This window comes from Haplochromis burtoni, unplaced genomic scaffold, assembly GCF_018398535.1.
Source record: "Haplochromis burtoni strain Fernald_Lab_line unplaced genomic scaffold, NCSU_Asbu1 Contig_53, whole genome shotgun sequence".
NCBI lineage: Eukaryota > Metazoa > Chordata > Actinopteri > Cichliformes > Cichlidae > Haplochromis > Haplochromis burtoni.
The window spans coordinates 430,017-453,827 of record NW_024582414.1 but is presented as its reverse complement, the minus strand read 5'-3'; the positions used below and the strand labels follow the sequence as shown (position 1 = coordinate 453,827).

The following is a 23,811-nucleotide window of genomic DNA, read 5'->3' as shown; positions in this document are numbered from 1 at the left end:
TTAAACTACTTGTGGCGATGAATCCAGTCACCACATAAAACCTTTATTAAGGAAACCAGTTAATGAACAGATACTGTACATACTCACAGAGTGGATTATCGTCAGTGTTACATTTTTATAATGTTAAAAAAAACTACAAAGGTTACTTCTCTGTATTACTTGTAGGCTTCCAAATAATTTCTCTTGCGATAGAAATTTGCATGCAACACATGAAATCCATCATGGTTTTTAAATCAGTCTATAACTCTGATTATATTCCTATAATAGGAGAGTTTGATCTATTAAAAATGAGGCAAGTATATACAGTTACATCCATATGGCAGTGATAGGCAAATAGTAAAAGCACAAAGATGACAGCGTAAAGCTACTTTTAAGTGCTACATTGGACATCTTTCCATCACAATTAATTGTCTTGACACTTGAGCGGCGTTGAGAACTTGTCGTGTCTTATTTGACAGCACTGTCTTTTTATTTTATTTTCTCTCCGTGAAAAGATGTTCTCCATTTTGAGAAATGGAGGGGAAAAGTCCAGCACGGACACCCCACAGACCCTGTGGTGTTTCAGCAAGTCACATAGCTCCATATCAGTGCTCAGAGAAAAACTTCCATCATTATAACTGCTGGAAAAGGAAAAGATGGAATGCTGTATATGTTTCTCTAAGACTTTTTGTCTTCTTTCCTTTTTTTGTGACAGGGGTTCATAGTTCCCACAAGGTTAGTAGCAGACACATCTATCCATCAAGGACCCAGCAGTACGCCTCTTCTCCTTACACCTGTAGTACTTCCAGACAGTGTCCTTTCACAGTCCTCCATCTATAGCTGGGTGGTTGAAGTAGAGCGCCTAGTCCTCCTGTCTTGACGCCTAGTTGGTGGGGGGTGGCAGTAACGTGGCAGCCTCCCTTGTGATTTTCTCTTGGAGCTTTGTGGCCTGCGAGGGTCTGGGGGGGCTGGTAGTCAGGCCTCCTCGGCTGTGGCATCAATCCCAGCATAGGTGAAGTTCTCAAAGAGAGCCATGTTCACATAAGCCTGAAAAACAGATTAAACCTCATGATTAAGAAAGTGAATGCAAGTGAAGTGTCTTACTACAACAACAACAAAAACCCTGTTTTAGCCCACATTTCTAGTTCTGTTTTTTATGCCCAAATAATAACAACAGGATGTTTTTCTCTATTCTTCCCTTTCTACCAACATAATGCAAATGAAGCCTTACCTTCCTGGCCTCCTGCATCCTGTTGAGCTGCAAAGAGATTTGGGAGAAGGGGGGTCTCTCATAGGGCCGATCTCTCCAGCACTGCCTCATTAGCTCATAACTGGAGACAAACATTAACACAGTGATAAATATGGTAAAACCCAGTGCCATAATGGGCTGTGTAATTTGATAATCACTAGCTATAAGATACAGACTACTTACACCTCATCATCACAGTTTTTGGGCTTCTCCATTCTGTAGCCTTGTGGCAGTTTTTCATAAAGCTCAGCACATGTCATCCCACAGTACGGTGTGCCACCTGAAGCACATACACACAGAACGTCATAGAACTTGAATAGGACAACGTGGGACGATGTGTAAAATGTCAATTAAAAACACTCTCACAGACCCGTATTTTATTCAGTATTGTCTCATTTTGAATTTGATGGCAACACCACATTTCAAAAATGTTTCAGGGATATATTTATGTATCACTGTGTAGCATCCCCGCTTCTTTAAACAAGAGTCTGTGCACTGAGTAGAGCAGCTTTCTGGCTTTTGGGAGAGGGATGTTGTCCCATTCTAGTCTGACATATGATTCTAGCTGCTCAACAGTCCTGGGTCTTCTTGGTCATTTTTTTTCTTGTCACGGTGCACCAAATATTTTGAATCGTTTAAAGGTCTGGACTGACGGCAGCTCAGTTCAGCACCCAAACTCTGTGCTGTTGTAATAGCTGCAGTATGCGGCTTAGGCTGAGCTTGCTGAAATATATAAGGTCTACCTTTAAAAAGATGCTGTCTGGATGAAGCATATGTTGATCTAAAACCTGTATACATCTTTAATTAATGACACCTTTCAAAATGTTTGAAGATCACAGGCATCCAGCACTGAGTTTTGACCTTGTCCACTGTACACAGAGATTTCTCCAGATTTCCTGAAGCTTTTGTCGATGTACTCTATTATGTACTGTAAATCAGCGGTCCCCAACCCCCAGGCCACGGACCAGTACCGGCCCGTGAGTCGTTTGGTACCGGGCTGCGAAAGTTGTGGCTCAGGTGTGAAATTTATGGTTTTCAGGGGTTTTATTGGTTTTTATCGTTTTTATCATTAACTCGGTTTCCCTGGGTTTTTTCCCGTGTGTTATAAATAAATCGTCTTCTTTTGTTACCAGTACTGGTTTTATATTGTTGTATTTATCCGCGACACCTTAGAGCATAGGTGTCAAACTCTGGCCCGCGGGCCAAATTTGGCCCGCAGCCTAATTACATTTGGCCCGCGAAGCCATACCAAATTACTATTAGAGCTGGCCTACTGGTATTATACAGCTAATATATATATTGTTTAGTATTAAGCTTTGCTTGTTCCATATTCAGTTTTTCAGCAAAACTTGTTTGAGTCCATAAGAAAAGATTCATTCTTATATCTGGAGGAAGATTTTTTTTTTCAATAAATATTAATGTTAGCCCGCGACTTTGTTCCAGTTTTGAATTTTGGCCCACTGTGTATTTGAGTTTGACACCCCTGCCTTAGAGGCTGGTGTGTGAAAATATTGTCAGACATAACCCGGTCCGTGGCGCAAAAAAGGTTGGGACTGCTGCTGTAGATTATACATGGTTCAAAGTCTTTGCAATTTTACACTGAGTGCATTATTCTGAGATTGTTCAACAATTTGTAGACACAGATATTTACATCTTTACTTCTAAGAAACTCTGTCTGTGTAAGGTCTTCTTTTTACACCCAGTCATGTTACAGTCATGTTGCTAATTAAACTAATTAGTTATAAAATATTCCTCCAGTCATGTCTTTGTAGTTCAACTCAAGTTCTAATATTTAATAAAATAGTAAAATGCTACAGCTTAAAAATGTTGATATTTGTTCTATATTCTACTGTGAATAAAAGATGAAATAAAATTTAAAATGACTGCCTTCTGCTTTTATTTAGATTTTACACAATGTCCCGACGTTTTTGCAATTGAGGTCGTAAAACGTTTTCTTGAAAAAATGGCTGCTGTAAAACTGCACATGTGACTTAAATAACATCACCTGAAGACAGAGGTCCTCAGCTTTGACAATCCCTGAATATGAAAACACATTATGAAACTTCTAAAGAATTCTGAGTCATAACATTGACGCAGACAGTAGCGGTTTTAGATACGGGCGACACGGGCGGTTGCCCGGGGCGGCATCACGGGCATCGGCAAAAAAAAAAAAAAAAAAAAAAATGCTCGTACTCATGCTGCCCCGACGTCAGCCAGCGCATATTGGGAATGGCATAGGCACCGATCGGTTTTCTGTCGCCCATTTGCTGGGAGTAAGGGCATCAGAATCAATCAGATTCAATCAGAATACTTTACTAATCCCTAAGGAAATTTTGTGGGTTACAGTTGCTCCAAGAAGAAATGGTAAAAAATAACAGTAACAGACTAAACTCCAAACAAACAAGAAGATGATTAAAAAGAACCAAAAAAAAATAAAGCAATAGAAGAACTGAAATATATAGAAGAAATAAAAGAAATTGAATAAAATAAAAATAAAAATATAGAATTGAAATAAATAAGTAAAAAGAAAAAGAGAAGAAAAATTAAATAGGAAAATATACATTACTAATTAGAAAAAAAAAAAAAGAACGGGAAATAAAGAAAAAATAGAAAAGAAGAGGAGGAGAAACGAGCAAAAGATACAGGTAAGCAGATGTGTCATTGGATAATGGCAGGTCATCCTAAAACAATTAGAATCAGAATACTTTATTAATCCCTAAGGAAATTATGTGGGTTACAGTTGCTCCAAGAAGAAATGGTAAAAAATAGCAACAGTAACAGACTAAACTCCAAACAATACATTATGTTACAGATTTATATTAATTAGTCATTGTCAATTGTTGATTTGTCCTGTTCTCATTGTATGACGAATTATGATGGCTGTTTGGTAGTTTGCATACTATGCATATCTCTCTCTCTCTTCATATGTGTGTGTGTGTACAACAGTTTTATGTTAATGTACAATCCTTAATATGTTTTGTGTGTGTGTGGGGGGGGGGGGGGGGGGCAGAGGGGGTGTTCGCCCAGGGCGCCAAACAGGCTAGGACTGCCACTGGACGCAGGTCTATAAGGGGAAGTGTACTGGTTTTGTACTGCCTTTTAAACAGTAACAAAGAGGAAGCATAAACATTATAGTATAAATACAATTGATTATGACTGCAAACTTTATTGTTGACTGTGTGGTTGGTCGTCACGTGTATTTACATGCACATATGTGTTTACACATGTATGCAAATGTAAGTCATTCTGTTTTTCATTTGGTTTTAATTCAGATCATTTATTTTTTCTTTCCCATAGACCCTAGAAAGAGCAGATGCTTCATTACAAACTGTTTATGGGGATTCAACTTTTGTTAGCCCGTCACAATGTGGCTCTGACATCTGTATTAAAAATATAGAAGTAAATGGTGTAGTTTCTGCACTATATGAGGCTGTATGCTTACCTAAGCTTACAATTTCCCAGAGAAGAACTCCAAAAGACCATCTGTTAGAGAAGATATAAAGATAAGACACAAAGCTTAGTAAAACTGTAACAAAGCTTAAACAATTTAAATACTGGCTCTTGGAAGCATTTTCATGTTTCTTTTTGTCGATCATATCTTTGTTGATTATATCTGGTGCCTTGCAAAGCAGCTAGCTGCAAAAATATACAGATTGTAGATGACAAAAAATTCTGAAAGATTCTGCTTATCATGCTTTTACAAGCAATATAGATACCTCTTACTCAAAATGGAAGTATTTAACACAACCACAAACATCAAACAGAATAACAGGAGGATATTTGATTCTTTAATTGTTAAAATGAAGATTGTTTGTAAAATGAACGCAGAAACTTAAGGGGAACCGAGCGTCAGAAAAACAACCTCTTCCCTGCTATCTGATTAGCAAATTTCTCTTCAGAGAAATACCACGGCTTTCATATTTCACAGAACAGTGTGGTAGATCATATGGGCAGACAAGTGTTGTTCGTGCTGTCAGCCTGTCCGTTTGTTTTGTTCGATTTCTTCCCCGCAGCACGTTTCGCGACGTCTCACATTGTGTCTCTTACAAATGTTTACAACTCTCTGGCCCTCTGAGCAGCATTCACACTTTTCCGTTGGCCATGCTGCACTCTCTGCTGTGTATAAATAGGTTCCAGTTGACATGCCAACGTGTCTGTCTGTCTGCTAAGTTGTACCCAGGGCTTCCTGATTGTGCTTATCAGTTGTGCAGCACACTATTATCACTCCACCAGTGACAGACGGATGATTTGTTGTTTTCTGTGGTGAGGCACTTTGTGGCATGTCTAATCAAAACTTTACTGGGAGTAGTAGCAAATAAGGTTTCTGAAGATATTAAATAAGAAATAGAGGGAGGAATTATTATAAAGACCTATGTATTGTAATACGGAAACCATGTTTTTCAGGAAGTGTTTGTGAACCACTTTACCAATAGTTCTCATTTCTGAGGAATAATATATCCCAGCATATTAGTAAAAAAAAATGTAAAAGACTTACACATCACTCTTTGTTGTATAAACACTGTAGTTCAGGGACTCAATGGCCATCCAGCGTACCGGCAGTCTCCCCTGAAAGTGAAGCAACAACAGATTCATGTCAAATCTTGCGGCTTTGGTGTGTTATGGCATGTTTTAATCTTGTTCTGACATCATTTATGTTTGAGTATTAAATAGAAAAGATGAATGCATGAAATGATAATAAGAAAAATAGGGTTTAAACTGTATTATAAAGTGGTGCCACATTATATTATTAAGTCTATTGCCCATTACAGTAAGATGGTAATCTGCTCTACAAACACTGCACGTGCTGGAGTTTACAAACCTAAACATGACTGCCCTCTACAGGCGCTCTATTATTGTGAAAATCAGTGACTGTCTGAACAGTATTATACCATTAAAAACAACAAAAACAGCTGAAATTATAAAAACAAAAATAACAACCTCTTATCCCCTTGGACTGTTTCATTTGATCAGCTTGATATAATCTTTTTAGTTAACCATATGTGAGTTAATGCAGATCTACAGATACGCTGACAGCCTAAAGATATGGCTTTATGCAGTCACAGACTGCAGCAGCCTGCTGATAAATGTTTTGCTGTACAGCTCCTTTGTCTTCTGCCGTTTTCAGCATGTGAAAGGTGAGAACAACACATGCAATCCACTCTAATAAAAGGAAAAAAAAAGGGGGGGGGCAACATCTAACACTGCTTTGTTTTAGTCTCAAGCAACCGGTGCTTTCTGCAAGGCTAAACCAAAACATAACCCCCACCACTCACCATTGTCTTCTTAACATAGACTTCCTCACCACGGGACAGACCGAAATCTGCTATCTTAGCCACAAGATTGTCCCCAACAAGAACATTCCTCGCTGCCAAATCCCTGTGGATGAACTAGGACCAAGAGAGCAGAGGAGGGGGGGGAAGCGGTGTCATGACAAAGATACAGATACAACAATTTTAAGCAAAATTAAAAATGAACCTGTAAACAAATCTGAAAAAAAAAATCTAGTTTTAGGTCACAACTTCATGCAAAACTGAGACTTTGATCAGATCTAAGATCATTTGTTCAGAAATAAAAAAGCACCATCACCAACAGGCACAAAACAGCAGCTAAGGTTGCTCATCCTTCCTCCTCCTACCTGTTTGTCACTGAGGTAATGCATCCCATTCGCAACATCCACAGCAAACTGCAGCAGCTGCTGGGAGGTGAGGGTGGAAGCAGTACCGTGCTCTTTGGCAAAGGCAGGGTCCGTCTCCAACACCCGACTCTTCCTCAGGAAGTCAAGGAGGTTACCATAGGGGGCGTATTCTATGGCTATGTACAGATAACCTGGAGCAGACAGAGAGACAGATGGACTGATATCTCTGTCAATAAGAAAAGGCCATGCCACCTGCTAATAAACATATTACCTTCCATCTGTGCAAACTGCTATTGGCTCAGACAGACCATTTTAATGAAATTGTATTATTTTTACAACATACTATGACTTTGACCTTGGCTGACTCGCTTGGATTTGCCTGGAAAGAGACCCAGCTACAGCTTGTACTGGGCTTGACCTTCAACTCTTTGGTCTTTGACACAGCAGAGGTACACCAGACCTTTTGTAAAATCCTCACAGAACTCAACCAGATGGCTGAAGCTTTGTTAATAGATTACAGCTTCCAGCCAGAGCCAGAGTTCCTACAGGCATTTGTAGTTGTTGGAAGAGTTTCATGTTGATTTCACTAGGACCAGGGACAGTGCCAACACAATTACTAAGTACCATATGTGAAAGGAAAGAATAACGGGTTTATGGGCAGAGTGGTCAAAGAACTGGAACATAATACAATTATGTTACTTGTGAGTTACAAAAGCGTCTGTTAATCAAGCACATGCCATGTTTCTTGCAAAAGAAGAGTTTCTCAATATGGAACGGTGACAGGTCATCTGCTCCAAAACCCCCATCACCTGAAGAATAACCAAGCTCAGTAAGAATGTGAGGTCATGTTAGTATTAGCACATAGCTGGAATAGAGAGAGAGAGAGAGACTGCTATGAAAGCTCTGTGGAGAGGCGTGACCTTTTCGTTCAATCGTTATCTTCTACTTTTAAGAGTATATCAAATATCGTCTCAATTTATTCCCTCCTCTTGTGTTCAGTAGCTCAGCGGTGAATTCCTTCCGGACACACCTTGTTTTTCTAGTACAGGAGGAGAGCAAATTTGTTCCAGATCTCAGTAAGACGAGATAGGGTGAGAGCTGAAAACGACACCATAATCTCTCCCTTAAAGACATTAAATGCAAAACTGACAAAAAGTCAAGTTTGTGTTTCCTCTTCTAGCCAGCGACTTTTCTTTACAGCTTTCCTTTCAAAGGAAGTGCAGTTACACAGACAGTAGCAATACTTCCAGCCAATTAGCACTTTTTCTTGATGACCATTCGTCGAAATCTTCTTTGATGTTAAAATTTTTACTTGCTTGCTCTCCTCTCTCCCCACTTTCGAAACATTCCTCCCTCCTGACCTCTTTTCCCTCGTGCTCACCCCCTCCTTCCTCTGTTGCTCTTTCCATGAAATTAAATGAAGAAAACACTCGAGGTTTTCTTTAAATCTTTTCAAGTATGTGTGCTGCATCTGTGTGCACATGCATGTTCATGATTGTTAATCAAGGGTGTAAACAAAGAAGAGATAAGGTCTGCAGAGATAAGGTCTGCAGAGCTAAGCGCTACTTCGAAGCGAGCGTTTATTTTTTCAAGGTCGACTTGTTTGTAACAAGAGGTGCACAGAGGTGCTTCTCATGTGCTTCCAGTCTTTGATCAAACAGAAGTAATTAAATGATTCAATTTAGAAGACACTGGCGTAAACTGATACTTCAAGGTAGGGATCATGAAGGAAACCTTATACAAATACATTAATGCATGCCACAGCTGTTTGGTTGTTAGGCGCGCGGACAAATCAAACACATGTGATAGCGCAAATGCTTCTGGCAGGCGAAGATTATTTCATTTGGACACATTCTGGGGTTTTCCAGGTGCAGATGACAGAGAGTCAGATGGGACGGGCGTATCTGTTTGCATCTCAAGTAAGAAGAATTTAACCTGTTCAAGTACAGCGCTGCATATTAAGAAGGAATGAGCTGAATAAGGAATCTGTTGAGGGTACAGTTTGTTGAACACAGGCTTTTGCATAAGATTACATTTAAATCTTGATAAAGATATAAAGATGCTGTATATTAGCACCATATTGTTTACCTATTTCTCTAAAGAAAACCTTCTTTAGGCTATTTGAATCTTTAGAGCGATTCTAGGTGTGTTTTCTGACACATACCAATGTATCTATCATGCAGTTTGGTATATATGCTACAGATGAAATCACACCAACAACCAAACTAGATGGTGTATCTGCTTCCACGAGAAGTGACCAAACATCATCTGCTGAGGAAAGTCATATTGTATGGTTGTTGGGTTTCAGCTGGATTTGTTTAGGGAAACATCAGATTGTTGATGTATAGATTTCTGTAGTATACAGTTTATACAAATTGGTCACTAAACTGTAAGGCAGTCGTATACTTGTGACACTGAAACAGCAGTTTGTTTCACCTGTGAATTACTGTTCCCGAATAGCCAATGGTGTGTCAATGCTCATTACGGCCACTAGATGTTGCTCACTCACCTCTATTTTCACAGGCTCCTATTAAGTTGATGATATTGGGATGCTGGCCTAGTTTACACAGGACCTCCAGCTCTCCTGCAAAGTCTCTGTGGTCATTTTCTGAGGCAAACTCTGCAGGAAGAACAACATGATGGGCATTGTTAAGCAAAGTGCAAGCAAAGCAGTATTTGAAATGAAAATTACACATCAGAATGCCGTACGGTGTCTTAATGTTATGTCTAACGACTATATCTGTATCAGTTTAATGATAAATGTGTGGCTCAGATACCTTTCAGCATCTTGATGGCTGCGCTCATTTTGTTGCCGTCCTTCTTGATCATGGCTTTGATAACCTGTTATTGAAACCACAGTTAGCTCAAGTGTTGCGAAGAGAATGGCAACCACAGGGAACACTGCAACGTTCAGAAAGTCTAAACACCTGGCCAAAGTTTCCCTCTCCAATGACATCTTCAAACTTTATGTTCTCCCACTCAAGGATTGGATAGGTGAGGGGCTCTGGCGTGGGCTTTGGCCTTCGTGTCAGGGTCAGAGTTCCTGAGTTAAACTGCAGAATAGTTTCCTCCCCCTGGAGATATAAACAGTGTATAGTCAGCAAAATAATTTCTCTCAGTGGCTGCAAAGTCAACCGGAATAGAATGAATGCTCACCGATCCAGATTGGTAGGTAAACGTGCGGCGACGGTTCAGCAGCGTCTTCCTGATGAAGAAAAGAGCCAACAGTGCCAACAGTATAGTCACACAGGTGACAGTCACTGAACCCACCACTGCAATTAACAGCTGATAACTGTCAGTGGGCTGGCCAATCACATCCAGGGTGGTAGGGGTAAAGGTTGGAGAAGCTTTTTCTAGCATTGGGAAAAAGACAGAGTGAAAAAAAAGAAGAGGAGAGAAAGAAGATTTAAATACGGGGGAGATAAATATGGAATTTTGGAAACATGGAATCCATGTGTGGGTGGTCTGGTCAACTGGAGGAGCCAACCAAATACAGTAGTGAAGAGGTTGGACATAAGATTATGAGGTCCCATATTTGAGACTTAAAATTTATCAAAAATATCAAACTTAAGAATATAACACAGTCTCATTTGGAACCCTTTGCATGTTGCCGTCTATATTTTACCTTCTATGTGACTTGATCATTATGAGGAGCTTCCTGCTTACCATCCCCCTGTGTCTTTGCCTGAACATAGTTGCTCCACTCTCCTGGCACTTTAGAGAAAGCCCTCACTCTGAATTGGTAGATTGTGCTGCCATTGAGTGCCGTCACATCTTTGGTGGTCTTGTTCCCATCGTCTGTGTCCACCCAAGGGTGGGGGCTCACCTGGCCGACTGGCTGGTACTCTATGATATATTTAATGATACCTCCATTTGGGTCGTCAGGGGGCTGCCACTTCACCTGAATGGCTGACATGGACAGAGGCACGGCCTTGACGTTGAGTGGGGATGATGGACCTTAGATACAGAAACATTAGAGCTGTTACAATCAATCAAAAATAATCTTTCTTACCACACATTCTGAAATCAAGCAGGTAATCTAATCCAGACACTTCAAGACTGGTTACTTGAGGAACGTTTGACTATTAAGGATTTAAAAGAATCATATGCATAGATTATGGCTTTACATCTATCAGCTGCTATTTTCCCCCTTCAATTTACACACAACTTCTGGGCAGAGAGAGAGTTGCTAAGTAAAAGGCGAGCTCCAAATACAGCCGAGTGTTTAAACCAAGGCTAAAACCTATAGGGCGCAATATATTGCAATACACTTAATGTTGTGCCACAAGCTGCGAGAAGTGAATTATGAACTGCTTTACATTTTAAAACTTCTTTGCAGCTTTTTTTCTCTAACCAGCAGGTTTTAGTTACCCTGGCTGTTGATGTGGAAATGGTAGCGTTTGGAGGGCGGGCCCTGGCTGCCACAGTTGATGAGGCGCACCACCACAGTGTAGTCTTGTTGATACTCCAGGTTGTGGAACTTGGTGGAGAGCACATTGAGCAGGGTGTCAACCTCCTGGAGTTTCTCACTGTAGCGTGGCGGCCCGAAGAGCTGCACTAAAAAGCCAGTGGCTCTGCCAGCATTAATGGCTTTGCTGCCGGGTAATCGCCAGCGTACAGTAACATTGCGGCCTTCCACCGAGCTGCTGTCAATCTCAGGTTGAATTGTGGGCTCTGCAGCAACAGAGAACACAAGATGAGCTGTGGGGACTACGATCTATTGGTACACTTTTTGGTAACACTTTATAATATGAAACATTTCACTGTAAATTAAATGGACTTCAAATGTATTGTGTTTGAAATTAAATTGTGATTATATTATATTTACCAACAAATACTTAGAGTGAGGTGCACAAGAATAAGGAGGTAATAAGTTGGGATGGATGTTCTATTGTTCAATTTATAAATATATTATATACACACTACTGGTTTAGGAGCACCCCAATTTTTCCACTTATTTATTGCAATTCAAGTCATTCAAGTCCAATGAATATGCCAGAGGTTATTTTTTTTTAAAAAGGTAGGGCTACTCAAAACTGAAAAATAATGTACATTTCAGAATTATACTGTAAGGCCTTTTTCAGGGAGCACAAAATGGGCTACCAATTTAAAACTGTTCTGCAGCAATGATGGTGGATTAAGCACTGAAAGCTGGTGCTACTAATTCCGCAGAAACTCTCACAGGAAGAGGTGTGGCAGACCCAAAGCCACAACTGAATCAGAGGACAAGTTTCTGAGAGTTAAAAGTTTGTGTGATAGACAGCTCACAGGACAACAGCTTCAAACACAGCTTCATATTGGTCGTAGTAAGCAAGTCTCAGTTTCACTGTGAAGAGAAGACTTCAGGCTGCAGGTTTGACAGGATGAGGAGCAAACCATTGCTAAGACGTGAGAATAAGACAAAGAGGCTTTTCTGGGCCATGAAGCACCGCCATTGGACTATTGAAGACTGGAAGAAGGTATTATGGACTAATGAATCAAAATTTGGGCAGCATGGTGGCTAGCACTGTTGCCTCACAGCAGAGAGTTTGCATGTTCTCCCCATGTATGCGTGGGTTCTCTCCGGGTACTCCAGCTTCCTCCCACAGTCCAAAGACATGCAGTTAGTGGGGTTAGGTTAATTAGAAACACTAAATTGCCCATAGGTGTGAATGTGGGAGTGAATGTGAGTGCGATTGGTTGTCTCTAACTATGTGTTAGCCCTGCGACAGATTGGCAACCTGTCCAAGGTGTACCCTGCCCTTCACCCTAAGACAGCTGGGATAGGGTCCAGGCCCCCCGTAACCCTGAAAAGGATATGCGGAAGCAAATAGATGGATGGAAGGATGAAATTTAAAATTTTCGGTTCATCACGCAGGATCTTGGTGTGCCATCAAGTAGGCAAAAGGAGGGTTCCACAGTGTGTGGCATCAACTGTCAAACTTAGGAGGAGGAAGTGTGATGGTCCGTGGTGGTGAGTGTTGTACAGAGTGAGAGGACCCTGAACCAAAACGGCTACCTACCCGAGTGTAATCTATCTGTGCCATGCAGAACAAAGCTCTGTGTGTGTGTGTGTGTGTGTGTGTGTGTGTGTGTGTGTGTGTGTGTGTGTGTGTGTGTGTGTGTGTGTGTATATATATATATATATATATATTATATATATATATATATATATATATATATATATATATGTGTGTGTGTGGTGTGTGTGTGTGTGTTGTGTGTGTGTGTGTGTGTGTGTTGTATGTTTCAACAGTGAAAAGTTAAAAAAGAAGAACAGTTTATGCACAATCATATTTGTAAAGTCAAAGGGAATATTGAATAATAAAACATCTATCATGCAACCAATATAATGAATATTAAATAAAGATGTAAAAAGGCAAGATTAACCCCCTCCATAATATGGCCTGTGCCCTTTACCTCCATACTTACAAGTTAGACGGGGATATATTGTTTTGTGTTGGATTTTTTCACTACAAATGAATTTGAACCCCCTAATTCTAGTGCACCTGCTTTGTAAGTAACATAATTACATTATAATTTCAAATAAAATTATTTTGAATTCCATTCAATCACAAGGGAATTAAGCCGAATTAAGTTGCAGATCATATTTTAGTGTTACCCATGTATCCTAATTGATGGATGCTAGGTGATTTTCTTGATGTTAATTTGAGTTTTCACAGAAATGGGGTGAGCAGCAGTTAGTTTACAACAGCGCTAGCTTTAAATAGCGCTGTGTTTGTCTGCTTTCCGCCCCTCAGTTATATGGACCTCGTTACTCTGTCCTTTTGTCTGTGATTAACCAGCTCAGAATGCTATATTTTCCCCAAAGGTAGACTTCAAGTCCCTTTATGGCAGTACATTTCAAAATAAAATGGACAAATGGCTAAGATAAATCCAGTATTTGTTGATGCACAGTTTTATTTATTTCATTTTCCATTCCAGTTTTTGACTTAAACATTAATGGAACGTCCTCAGTTTAGCCAAGAGAATCTATTTAGTGTTGCTTTTCCAAAATTTACACTAATGTCAATAGTTTATGTTTGTGCAAGAGACAGGCATAAACTATCATCAACAGATCATTTTAGATCCATTTCACACGCGGACCTCAGACATTGTAAGAGACTCAAGCTTAGTAGAACTACGATTAACTGCACTTCAAAACACTTTTTCATGTTCTTTTTTCTGCACTTGCTTTTTCTAATATGCTCTCTCCCTCTGCCCAACCTTCACTTAGGAATAAACCTGCTATTGCTTCTTGAATACAGGTTGTTTCTGCTTTAAACGGGGTCATGACTTCTAATAGGCCGATAAAAAATTACACTTTTTAATGGTATTCTGCTTTTTGTTGTTGTTGTTGTTGTTGTTTTTAAAAGAAACACCCATAAATCATTCCACTTGCATTTTTCTGTATTTGCTCTAAACTTGAGTCAGGCATGGGAAAAACACTTCACTATTACACTAACCAGACTTAAAATAATTGAGCTCGCTTAAGTTCTGTGGTCAGGAAAATTGATATTTTTTCCCAGATAAATATACACATGTCCAAAGTTTGTGTGGTCTGTAAAATTTATCTGCAGGTCTCACCAGGACAGTCGGTCTCCATTATGGCTTGCGGCCCCGGGTCCCCCTCTCCTCCTTCCCCAGGACGACTCAGCTGGACACGGACGTAGTAGCGTGTTGAGGGCTCCAGGTTCATAAGCGTGATAGGCTCTTTGTCACTATAAACTGAAAGGAAAATTGACTTAGGATAGGCTGGTGAGCCAAAGTTTTCATTCATTTTTAGAGTAGGATTATTAAGCAGAAACACAGAGTGTCTGAAGTGTTTTAAATAACATTACACACATACACTTCAACACATATGTTTAACATTTGTTGTCTTTAGGTGGGGGAAAAACAGATGTGAACTCAAACTTAACGGAACACGATGTCCTTTGAGAAGATCTCTTTTGTTTATAGACCCGATTGGGGTGTTTTTTTAACAAATACAATTTGTTATTTTTTAACTTTTTTAGATTTTCTATTGAGAACAGTTTTTATTTTAAATTTGTGCAATCTGTTGTCCTAATCATGCTTCTTGCTTTAGCTAATACATTATATCTTTGGCTGAACTGAGAGTGTGTTGAAATAACAGAGATTTACGCAATCTCTGTTTTTGTTGCTGCAATGCAATAAAAGAAAAAGTAAAAAAATAATTATCTGTGATTGCTCTTCTTTCTGATAAAGACTGACTGTGTGACTACATGAATATGTTTTTCCCGTATACCTATGATGGAGGACCACAAGTCTTCATTTTTATTCTCCACAGGCTTATAGAGGACTCTGATTGAGATGATGGGGCCATCTCCCACAGAGGTGTACACTGGCATCACCAGCAGCTGCTTGCTTCTCTTTTCCAGCAATTTGGGAGCAGTAATGGGCATCGGGGGCACTGAAAAGAAGCAGGATCTTTTTTTATTATTTTGAAATTCACCTGTCTGTACAGAACTTTAAAATGTCATAAATCACACACCTTTAACAGTGAGGGTGAATTCACGCGAGTCCTGGCCTCCATCGGTGGACACCCTGCACTCCCACAAGCCTTCTTGTTCAGCGCTCAGGTTAGGGATATCAAATTCAGCAGTGCTCCTGTTTGAGTCCATGACAGTACGAGAGGCCTGCAAATACATGTGTAACACAGGGAGGCAATGAAATATGCTGCAATTTTTTTTAAAAAAATTTTTTAGATCCATCTGCTGGGATCATTTTGACTTTTTCCAACACTTTGAGAAAATTCTGGTGGTCAAATTTTCCTTTTCTTTTTTTTTTAAACAGTGTGTGTCTATTATCAAGGAAACAGCGGAGAAACAATAACACAGAAACTGAACATATCACTTAAAGGCAAAACATGGTGACTGCTGCACTGTGGAGTGATACAGCCTTATCTGGTTGGGCCATTGTGCTGCTGACTTCCTCAGAACATGACTCGAGCTTGCATTCATCGGGCTTGACATAAAAACAAAGTTTAAACCCCAAATAAAAGTTGTTTCATTTGTTCTATTTTACACTTTCTTTACTTTTTAGAGAGAGACTTTACAAATTTAAAGAAACAGTTGGACTTGTTTGAAGACTCTTCATACATTTTCTTGCTCGATTACACTAGAACAGGGGGCAGCAACCTTTAACACCCAAAGAGCCATTTGGACCCGGTTTCCACGCAAAAGAAAACACTGGGAGCCGCAAATACTTGTTGACATCTAAAATGCAGATAACACTGTATATATTGTTTTTCAGCTTTATGCTTTGTGTGAACAAAGTTGTGTTGCTTATGAAATCCATGAAGTGCTACAGAGAAAATTACATTTTATTTATGTAATTAACACATTTTGAACTCTTAAAGAAATATAACAAAAGGAAAGACACCCAGCTGAACTAAAATTCTGCCTGAATATGTATTTTACCTGGTTAATGTGTGTGGCGGGGCGTGGTCTGCAGAGACGCTCCAGGCGAGGCGGACGCACCTGAGTGGCACCCGCAATCACGCCTCGCTGCCTTAACGTCTGTGCAACAACGCCTGTTGTTGGTATGTGTCTGAAAAGCTACAGCCGGCTGTATGCGTACAGTAACCGTGTGTGAAAAGTGGTCAATAAAGAGATGCTGAAAAGCATGTTCATGGAAACATCGTCGGGTCTGCTGTGGTACGTTTACAATGAGACTTCTGCTCCCGAACCTCTGCGCACAGCGTCTGGAAATCGGGGCTGTACGAAGTCACTTTCATCTTTACGCAGGACTGTAAGCTGTCGTCTGTGAGGCGTGAGCGGTGTTTGTTTTTAACATAATTCACGGTTGAGAATAGCTGCTGACATAAGGTGGATCCGAAGATCCATAATTGGCCTACCTGGGGTTGAAAGTCTCGATAAATGCACGGCGTTTCGGCGGGTATACCGGCTTCCGCGAGTGCGACGCTTATTTTGAGCGATGAAAAAAATAACATAATATAATTTTATTTTTATATTTCAATATCACAATAATCTTCCAATTTAGAACTACAATTTAAAAAAGAAACTAATACAATTAATATATATAGCTGGCCAGCTATGTCACTTTCTATCACTGAAGCTATCCGGCCCTAATTAACCTTAGCCTGGCTAACCACACCTACATTTTTAGTTAATATTGGTCCTAAATGAATAAATCTTTCCTTATTCAGTATAATCAGAACTGATTATTTCCACTTCCACAGTCCATATTTGGCACTTTTTGAGGGACTTCAATGCCTTTTTCCAGAATAGAGCAGGCATTAGTAACATCAGATGGAGATGCCTAGGTTGCGGTGGGCTACAAAGCAGCTTGCAGATGTGCAAAAATGTGGGAAAGCTAATGCTACAGTCACACTACAGGAAAGTTGTTAACCACAACACAAGCCTTGCATCGAGGTCTGTGACCACCCGCAGTCAGTTACTATCTTCAAAGTGGATTTGGGGTGATAAAATGACACGATAAGACAGAGTCAGTCTGCAGTCAGTCTTTGGGACTAAATGGGTTTGGGTTGCTCTTTATATAGTAAATAACTGTGACAAATTAGCAAAAAAAAAACCCAAATACGTTATCATCTATTGCAAATCTGCTGCCATCCACTTATGAAGAAATTAATATTAAACAGAAATTCTCATTAACTGCTTACATTTCGTCCAATCAGAATCCACTAACAGTGACGTAGTTGCTGTAGTGATTTAACTGCGAACAGTTTATTTAGGAATATAGCCACAATATAACCATTTAGCAACTAGTTGAGCTGAGTATTGCAGGCAAAAAATGGTTTGCAAAGTCTTGGCATGCAGTCTGTGTTTACTAATTAGGCAGCAGTTATTTGCAGATGTTCAACAATCTGTCCGACAGTGATTGCAGTCACTCTGATTCAAACCATGATAGTTTGGAGGCATGGTTCCTCCAACTGGATGACTATTTAGTTGCTGCAACTACTTGTAATCAGCTGCTGAATGGAAAAAAAAAAATCACTGTAATCACCAAGCAAACACATCATTTTCCTGGTCAACAGAGGTTGCTGTACTGCTTTTACCCTAATGTGACTGAGCCATTAAGCAGCTCAAGCAAGAACTTGGCAAATATCATATAGTAACTTAGATGAATGTGTAGAAGGATATCAGGTGAACCATTAGCTGATATGGGCCGACACGGAGGTCTGCCAAGATATTCAGCCTGAACTAACACTCTTGTATTCAGGCTTACTGTGAGGTTTCCTTGCCGGAGTGCTGCTGGCAACTGCTGGTCTTCCTACCTTAAGTACTGTGCTGTCCAACTTTCGCAACTCAATGCTGTTGTGACTGGGCAGGGGGTTCCCTGTGGCTGAGCAAAGGATCATGGCTTTGGAGTTGAGATTCAACTCCAAATGCCTATCCAAGTCCAAAATCTGAGGAGCCCAGTCTAAAGATGTAGAGAGAGAGACGGGACAGGAAACGAAAAGAAAGGAACAGCAAAAAAAGACAAAAAATGATGCTTCACTAATGAGCACGGTAAAGAAAGAGATCATAAGAGCAGCAACTCTGCTTGTAAAAACATTTATATAAGTACACCCATTGGTCAAATTTTGAAATCACATCCCCTAGTGGTTGTACTTTTTGTGTGTGATGAAATAGGAAAAATACACTTTTGACAAATTCAGGTGCCAATACAAAGGCTGTGTGACCCTTAGCATTAAAAAAGGTTGCACATTCAAGAGTAACTTGTTCAGTTAAATCATTCATTATGGTTTGTGTGTGGTGTGTGCAACAGTTTTATTAAGTTGCATAGCTGGTCTATATACAATATTTCAAGAAGAATGCAAATAAAATTGAAATAGTGGGAAAAAAAAAACGTGCATATTACTGTAGCTGTTAAGATACCTACCAGACCTATCACAGTGCTGTCCTCTCCACCCTCTGGGACACTGGCATCCACTGAAACGGCTGCAGACGCCTCCGTTCTGGCATTTGCAGCTAAACTTGCAGTCTGGCCCATACATGCCATTATGGCAGGCTGACAACAGAATAGAAGAAAATAAAACGTCATAGTGTGAGACTCGATAAGGTCATTATTGAAACTCCATTAAAAGAAAATGGCATAAAAAAAAAAGAAAACAGATGATCTTATTTAAATTATGTATCATACCATTCTCACAGTGGCTCCCAAACCAGCCGCTGGCGCAGGAACAACCATAGGGGTCTGGTAGGCAGAATCGAAGCCCCTTGCAGTTCAACTTGGAACCACATGTCTCCTGGCAGTTTTGACCAAACATTCCTTCTCTGCAGGCTGCAAGTCATCAGAGAAAGAAAAAAATTACAAATCTGTTTGTTTAAATTCCTCATGTTTTGCGGTATCATGCCTTAAAACTCTAAAACTCTTTTTTTCTTGGTTTCACAGTTGCATTAAATGTTTTACTATACTGCCAAGAACTTCAGAATTTGTAGAATATGCTGTCTTCAGGTATCTCTAGTGACAGATTTAAATTCAGTGTACCTCATGTGTAGTTTTCTATCTATAACTATAACGGAGCTCAACACACAAGACAATGCTGGGTGAACTTCACCAAATAGAAATGAAAAATGATCATGAACAAGTTAGGAAATTTATGTTTGTTCAATTATGTTGAAAAGCCTGTTCATTTGACCTTAAATGGAGCCACGTTTATGAGGAAATGCATTTATGAGTTGAGCAGCAGAGTTGAGTATGTGAGCTGCTCCCCTGTAAAAACTCCTCTCTGCCAATGCCAGAGAAGACCATCCCATCTTGAAGGACAGACCAAACTCTGTCCTTCAAGATGACAGCGCTCACCCGTTCAGAGTGGGCTTTATAAGAGACTCTAGAACTTGTGAGTTGAGAGGATGGAGCTACCCGCCTGCACTCCTGACCTCAATTGAACAGCTGAGAGATCAGCTTGGGCGTGCTGTTAGTGCCAGAGTGACGAGCAGAGCCACACCGGGACTTGGAGATAATACTGGTTGAAGAATGGGATGACATCCCACAGCATGAGGAAGAGGATTTTTCATGGACGCAACTCACGTACGCAACCCTTCTGCTCAACCCACAAATGCCTTTTCCTTCCAAATGTAAAAAAAAGATTTATATATGTTTATATTTCGATGATCTACTAGTTTTCTACCAGTGGTTAATGAGTGAACTCATTTTAGTGTGTGTTTACAATATAACATTTAGTGAGTTCTTTTTTTCTGATTGGTTGATGTATGAAATCAGATGCTTAGTTAAAAGCTAATCTATTTCATTCATGCATAAAAATTCTTTAAAAAAACAAACCCTAGTATATTGAGAAAAAAATACTTGTTCATATACAGACAAGTAAGTAGTATGAACTAATGCTACATAGTTTCAGCAAACTGATGTGCCTCTTGCTAGATGTGCTTTTAAATATAATAGCCCTAACAATAAAGTGCATACAGAAAAACATGTAGCACAAAATAGCTACCGCATACAGATAATGACAGTAATGGAGTCTATGGCTATTTGTGCATTTGAGAGTACGTGACCCAAGGTGCTTTCCAGAATACACAATCTTTTGTTAACCAGTGTCATTTGCACAGAGGCTGATTAGTGATACAAACACCATTAAAACATCCATCACTCTAATGGCTGCTTAACTTTCAACTCAGGTAATAAATCTAAGAAATTTCGACTCAAAAGCTTGCATCTTTTCTCTAAGAAGTCAAAGTAACATTGCTTTGATCCTACAAGGAATAATTTACTCAGAACAACAGCGTTTCTGCGCAAGGCTATATTACTGCTTTAGACGGAGCACGTTCCTCGGCCTCACTCGATCAGCCTAACGCGGTTGCCAGTGTTTTTGCTGATTCATTTTTCAACCTTAGGCTCCACAGTCTGTCTGTCTCTTTTTGGTACTGTTTATGTTAAGGAGTCAGACTGCGAGGCTTTGACTCTGATTGTGCATATTTATTCCAAATGTGTAAGTGAGTCAACATAATTCATGTGACTTATTAACACTGCTTTTTCACCTTGCACACCCTTTTTGTATTATCCTCCTCTATCTCCCTTTTTATTGATCTCATTCACAAACAGAAAGTTCTCCTATACAATACTGCAGATGCAGATGTTTGCCTGAGTAGAGTACAAACCTGTCTCACAGTGTGTTCCCATAAATCCTGGAGGGCAGATACAGTCTCCGTTCACTTCATGACACACGCCACCATTAAGACACTCTTGACAATCTCTGATACAGTTAGGACCCCACTTCTGACTGGGGCACCCTGCAAAGAAACACAGATTCTTTACTTAGAACAGCACAGAGACTTCAAACAGCTTCGATAGCATTTATATGTATTTCGCCTTTTGTGTGTTTTTTAAGCACATGTGACCTATTTAAATGAAAAAAAAAAAGGATACATAGTACAGAATGCATGCTAAATGACAGTAAAATGTGCATCTGGTGGAGACAAAAAAGAAAAAGCCGGCTGCAGGTGGAGGGTGGGGATAGTGTTAATGCTGTAATTTTTCTTTGGGGTACTGAGATAAAGGAAATGACACAAACATATGTGCTGCACATGCCTTGCCAAATAAGATGTGCAGATGTAGCCTATAGTGAATTCACAGTTTAGGGTAGGCTAGTATTTAACAGTAACTTTCCACAAGCTTCCATATAAATAGAAAGATTTTGAGCTGGGGAATCTTGTGCATCTCAATCAGTCTAGCAGAACGTGCATTGAGTCAACCTTAGCATGTCTTGTGTAATCCTTTGTAAGTTCAGCTGCATATCTGAGCCAAAACATGCTACAAAACCCTTGATTTAATCTGACACCGATTGATTGTGTGTGTGTGTGTGTGTGTGTGTGTGTGTGTGTGTGTGTGTGTGTGTGTGAGACCCAACCAACAAACCTCTGACAATGAGCCTCATCCAGGCACCGTTAAGAGGGGTGTCTCCAACGTAGCTGGCACTGTAGATACCTTGATTGTCAAGCTTTACATTCTCCACCGTTAGCTCAACAGTTTCATTGAACATGTCAATCCAGTGTGTCATATAATAGTAGTTTCCTGCAAGAAACAAGCGACAACATTAATGTCATTGTTTGAGCCTGCGTTTGCACAAAAATGTCCTTCCTCTGTACCGAGTTGCATACGTTGACTCACCGTTGTACTTCCAGGTCACATCTCTCCTTTGGGGGTTGAGCAAGTGCATAGTGAGGTGAACTGTCTCACCTACATTAGCAAGTAGTGTGAGGGAATTTGGAACGAAATCTGTTGTAAGGAACAAAGAATCTGTTATTGTTTGTTTGTTTTTTTAATGGCACACCCTTGAAAGTAGTTGCATTTAAACATGTATTTCATGCATAATGGATTTAAGCAATAAAATAAATCTCTCTGAAGAAAGTCTTGTTTTTTGAAGTGCAAACACACCGTTGTCAAGGTTGTTAATCATTGTGATTATTTCAACTGGGGGAAAGTCCTGAGAAGATTCACAGTAGAAGATGCCAATGTTTTCTAGGCGACTAAAGTCTCTGGCCACAACCATTTTATTTCCGGACTTGTGCATTTTATATTGTGGGACACTGGAGAACATGAGGATTTTGTTGTCCTTCTTAATGTCCAACTTAGCCTGGGCAGAGTTGCGCTCTCCATTGATACAAGAGATGGAGAAGTTCTCGGGTGTTCTGATCATGGCTGCAGAGAACATGGTCAGGTCAATCACAGCATCTGTAAAACAGAGCATTAGTCATTCTCTGATGTAAGGCAGCAGTGTGAGTTTTTTTTTAATCATGTGTAACAAACCTTATTTAATTATTCAGAGAGATGGAGAGTTGTCTTTTCAGGGGGGAGACCCATAATTTTTAATCAGCTGTTAAGTGATTCACACAGTGACAGAAAATACATACACTACATCTTTACATATTTTTTTCAATTTGTATTGCTTTTCCCTAGAAATGTACACATTACTAAATTACTCCATTGTCATCTTGGAGCTGTTAAAGTGCTCAGTCGTTAGCAGTGTGGAACTACTGTTTCATTCCAGTTTTGATCAAGTGTCAGATTTGAAGTTCTGCATTAAATTAAAGATGATTGTGTCAACTTAGTTTCATAAATTTCATAAAACTCGTCTATCAGACACATGGAATAAATATTGAATCTAAGGGAAAAATTGCAACTCTTTTTTTCTGTTAATAACGCCTTGTTTTCATATTGCGTTAAAATGGGGAAGATCAACGAAGATTAACGAAAATACCGATTGGGGTTTGGGTTCAAACATAAACGCCTCTTGAAGTGATTCATTAACAAAAGTGCCAAATCCAATAACATGAGTTTGCCCAGCATTCCTTCTCCCTGGTATGTGAGCCCCAAATCCACAGAACAATGGAAGGAAACATGGATGAGCTCCTTATTCCCTGAGGGTACATAGATCTACGCGCTGTGCTGACAATCGCTCTCAGGCAATCGAAAAAAAAATAGCTTAAAAACTATAAGTGGATGAAGGTTTCGTTATATCTGTACAACTTGGACGTTAGTTCTTTCATCCCCCCCCCCCCCCACACACACACACCGTTAATATAAGATTTCTCGAAAATGTTGCTCCATCTGTAAGCTACTCGCTACTCAGACAGGTTTTGAAATAGTTTCACTCTTACCTGATAAAGTAGAGAAGCACAACGCAAACACCCACAGAATCATCTTGGTATTTGTAATCCTCATTGGGGAAAGCTGGAAATCAACTGCCGGCGTGTGATTCTTTTCAGGGTGAGCTCTGCATCCAAAACGGTGACGCTGCGTCACGACGGTGCGCTTTTTTACGCATAACTCGTCGAAGCCTCCAATTCTCCCGTTCAGTTTGTAAAATCTCGTCGGTAACCAGCTGGTTTTAGGAGTTCACTCTACTGTCACTCTAAGCAGAGAGTGTAACTTTTGGTGAAGCTCAGCTTTCTCTGGGTGGGAAAGGAAGGAAGAGCGTCACCAGACAGCGGAGGACTGCTGGCGC

At 40.0% G+C, this 23,811-nt stretch overlaps 1 protein-coding gene across 2 annotated transcripts; it reads right to left on the bottom strand.

Moving 5' to 3' along the window:
- Positions 1–23,811, bottom strand: tie1 (tyrosine kinase with immunoglobulin-like and EGF-like domains 1). 2 transcript variants are annotated; one of them, XM_005923917.3, is made up of 24 exons: positions 23,465–23,811; positions 22,242–22,538; positions 21,975–22,082; positions 21,723–21,878; positions 20,966–21,097; positions 18,990–19,130; positions 18,729–18,857; positions 18,121–18,266; positions 15,355–15,499; positions 15,109–15,273; positions 14,430–14,570; positions 11,235–11,537; positions 10,530–10,820; positions 10,020–10,216; positions 9,791–9,937; positions 9,641–9,704; positions 9,373–9,483; positions 6,864–7,054; positions 6,502–6,615; positions 5,724–5,794; positions 4,671–4,711; positions 1,412–1,508; positions 1,211–1,310; positions 1–1,026 (listed from the first exon to the last, which is right to left on the bottom strand). In XM_005923917.3, exons 1-24 carry the CDS (start codon positions 23,526–23,528, stop codon positions 955–957), a joined length of 3,423 nt encoding a protein of 1,140 aa, XP_005923979.1. In that variant the 5' UTR covers positions 23,529–23,811; the 3' UTR covers positions 1–954. The 2 variants fall into 2 exon arrangements, with proteins under 2 accessions (XP_005923979.1, XP_005923980.1); XM_005923918.3 differs by lacking the exon at positions 11,235–11,537.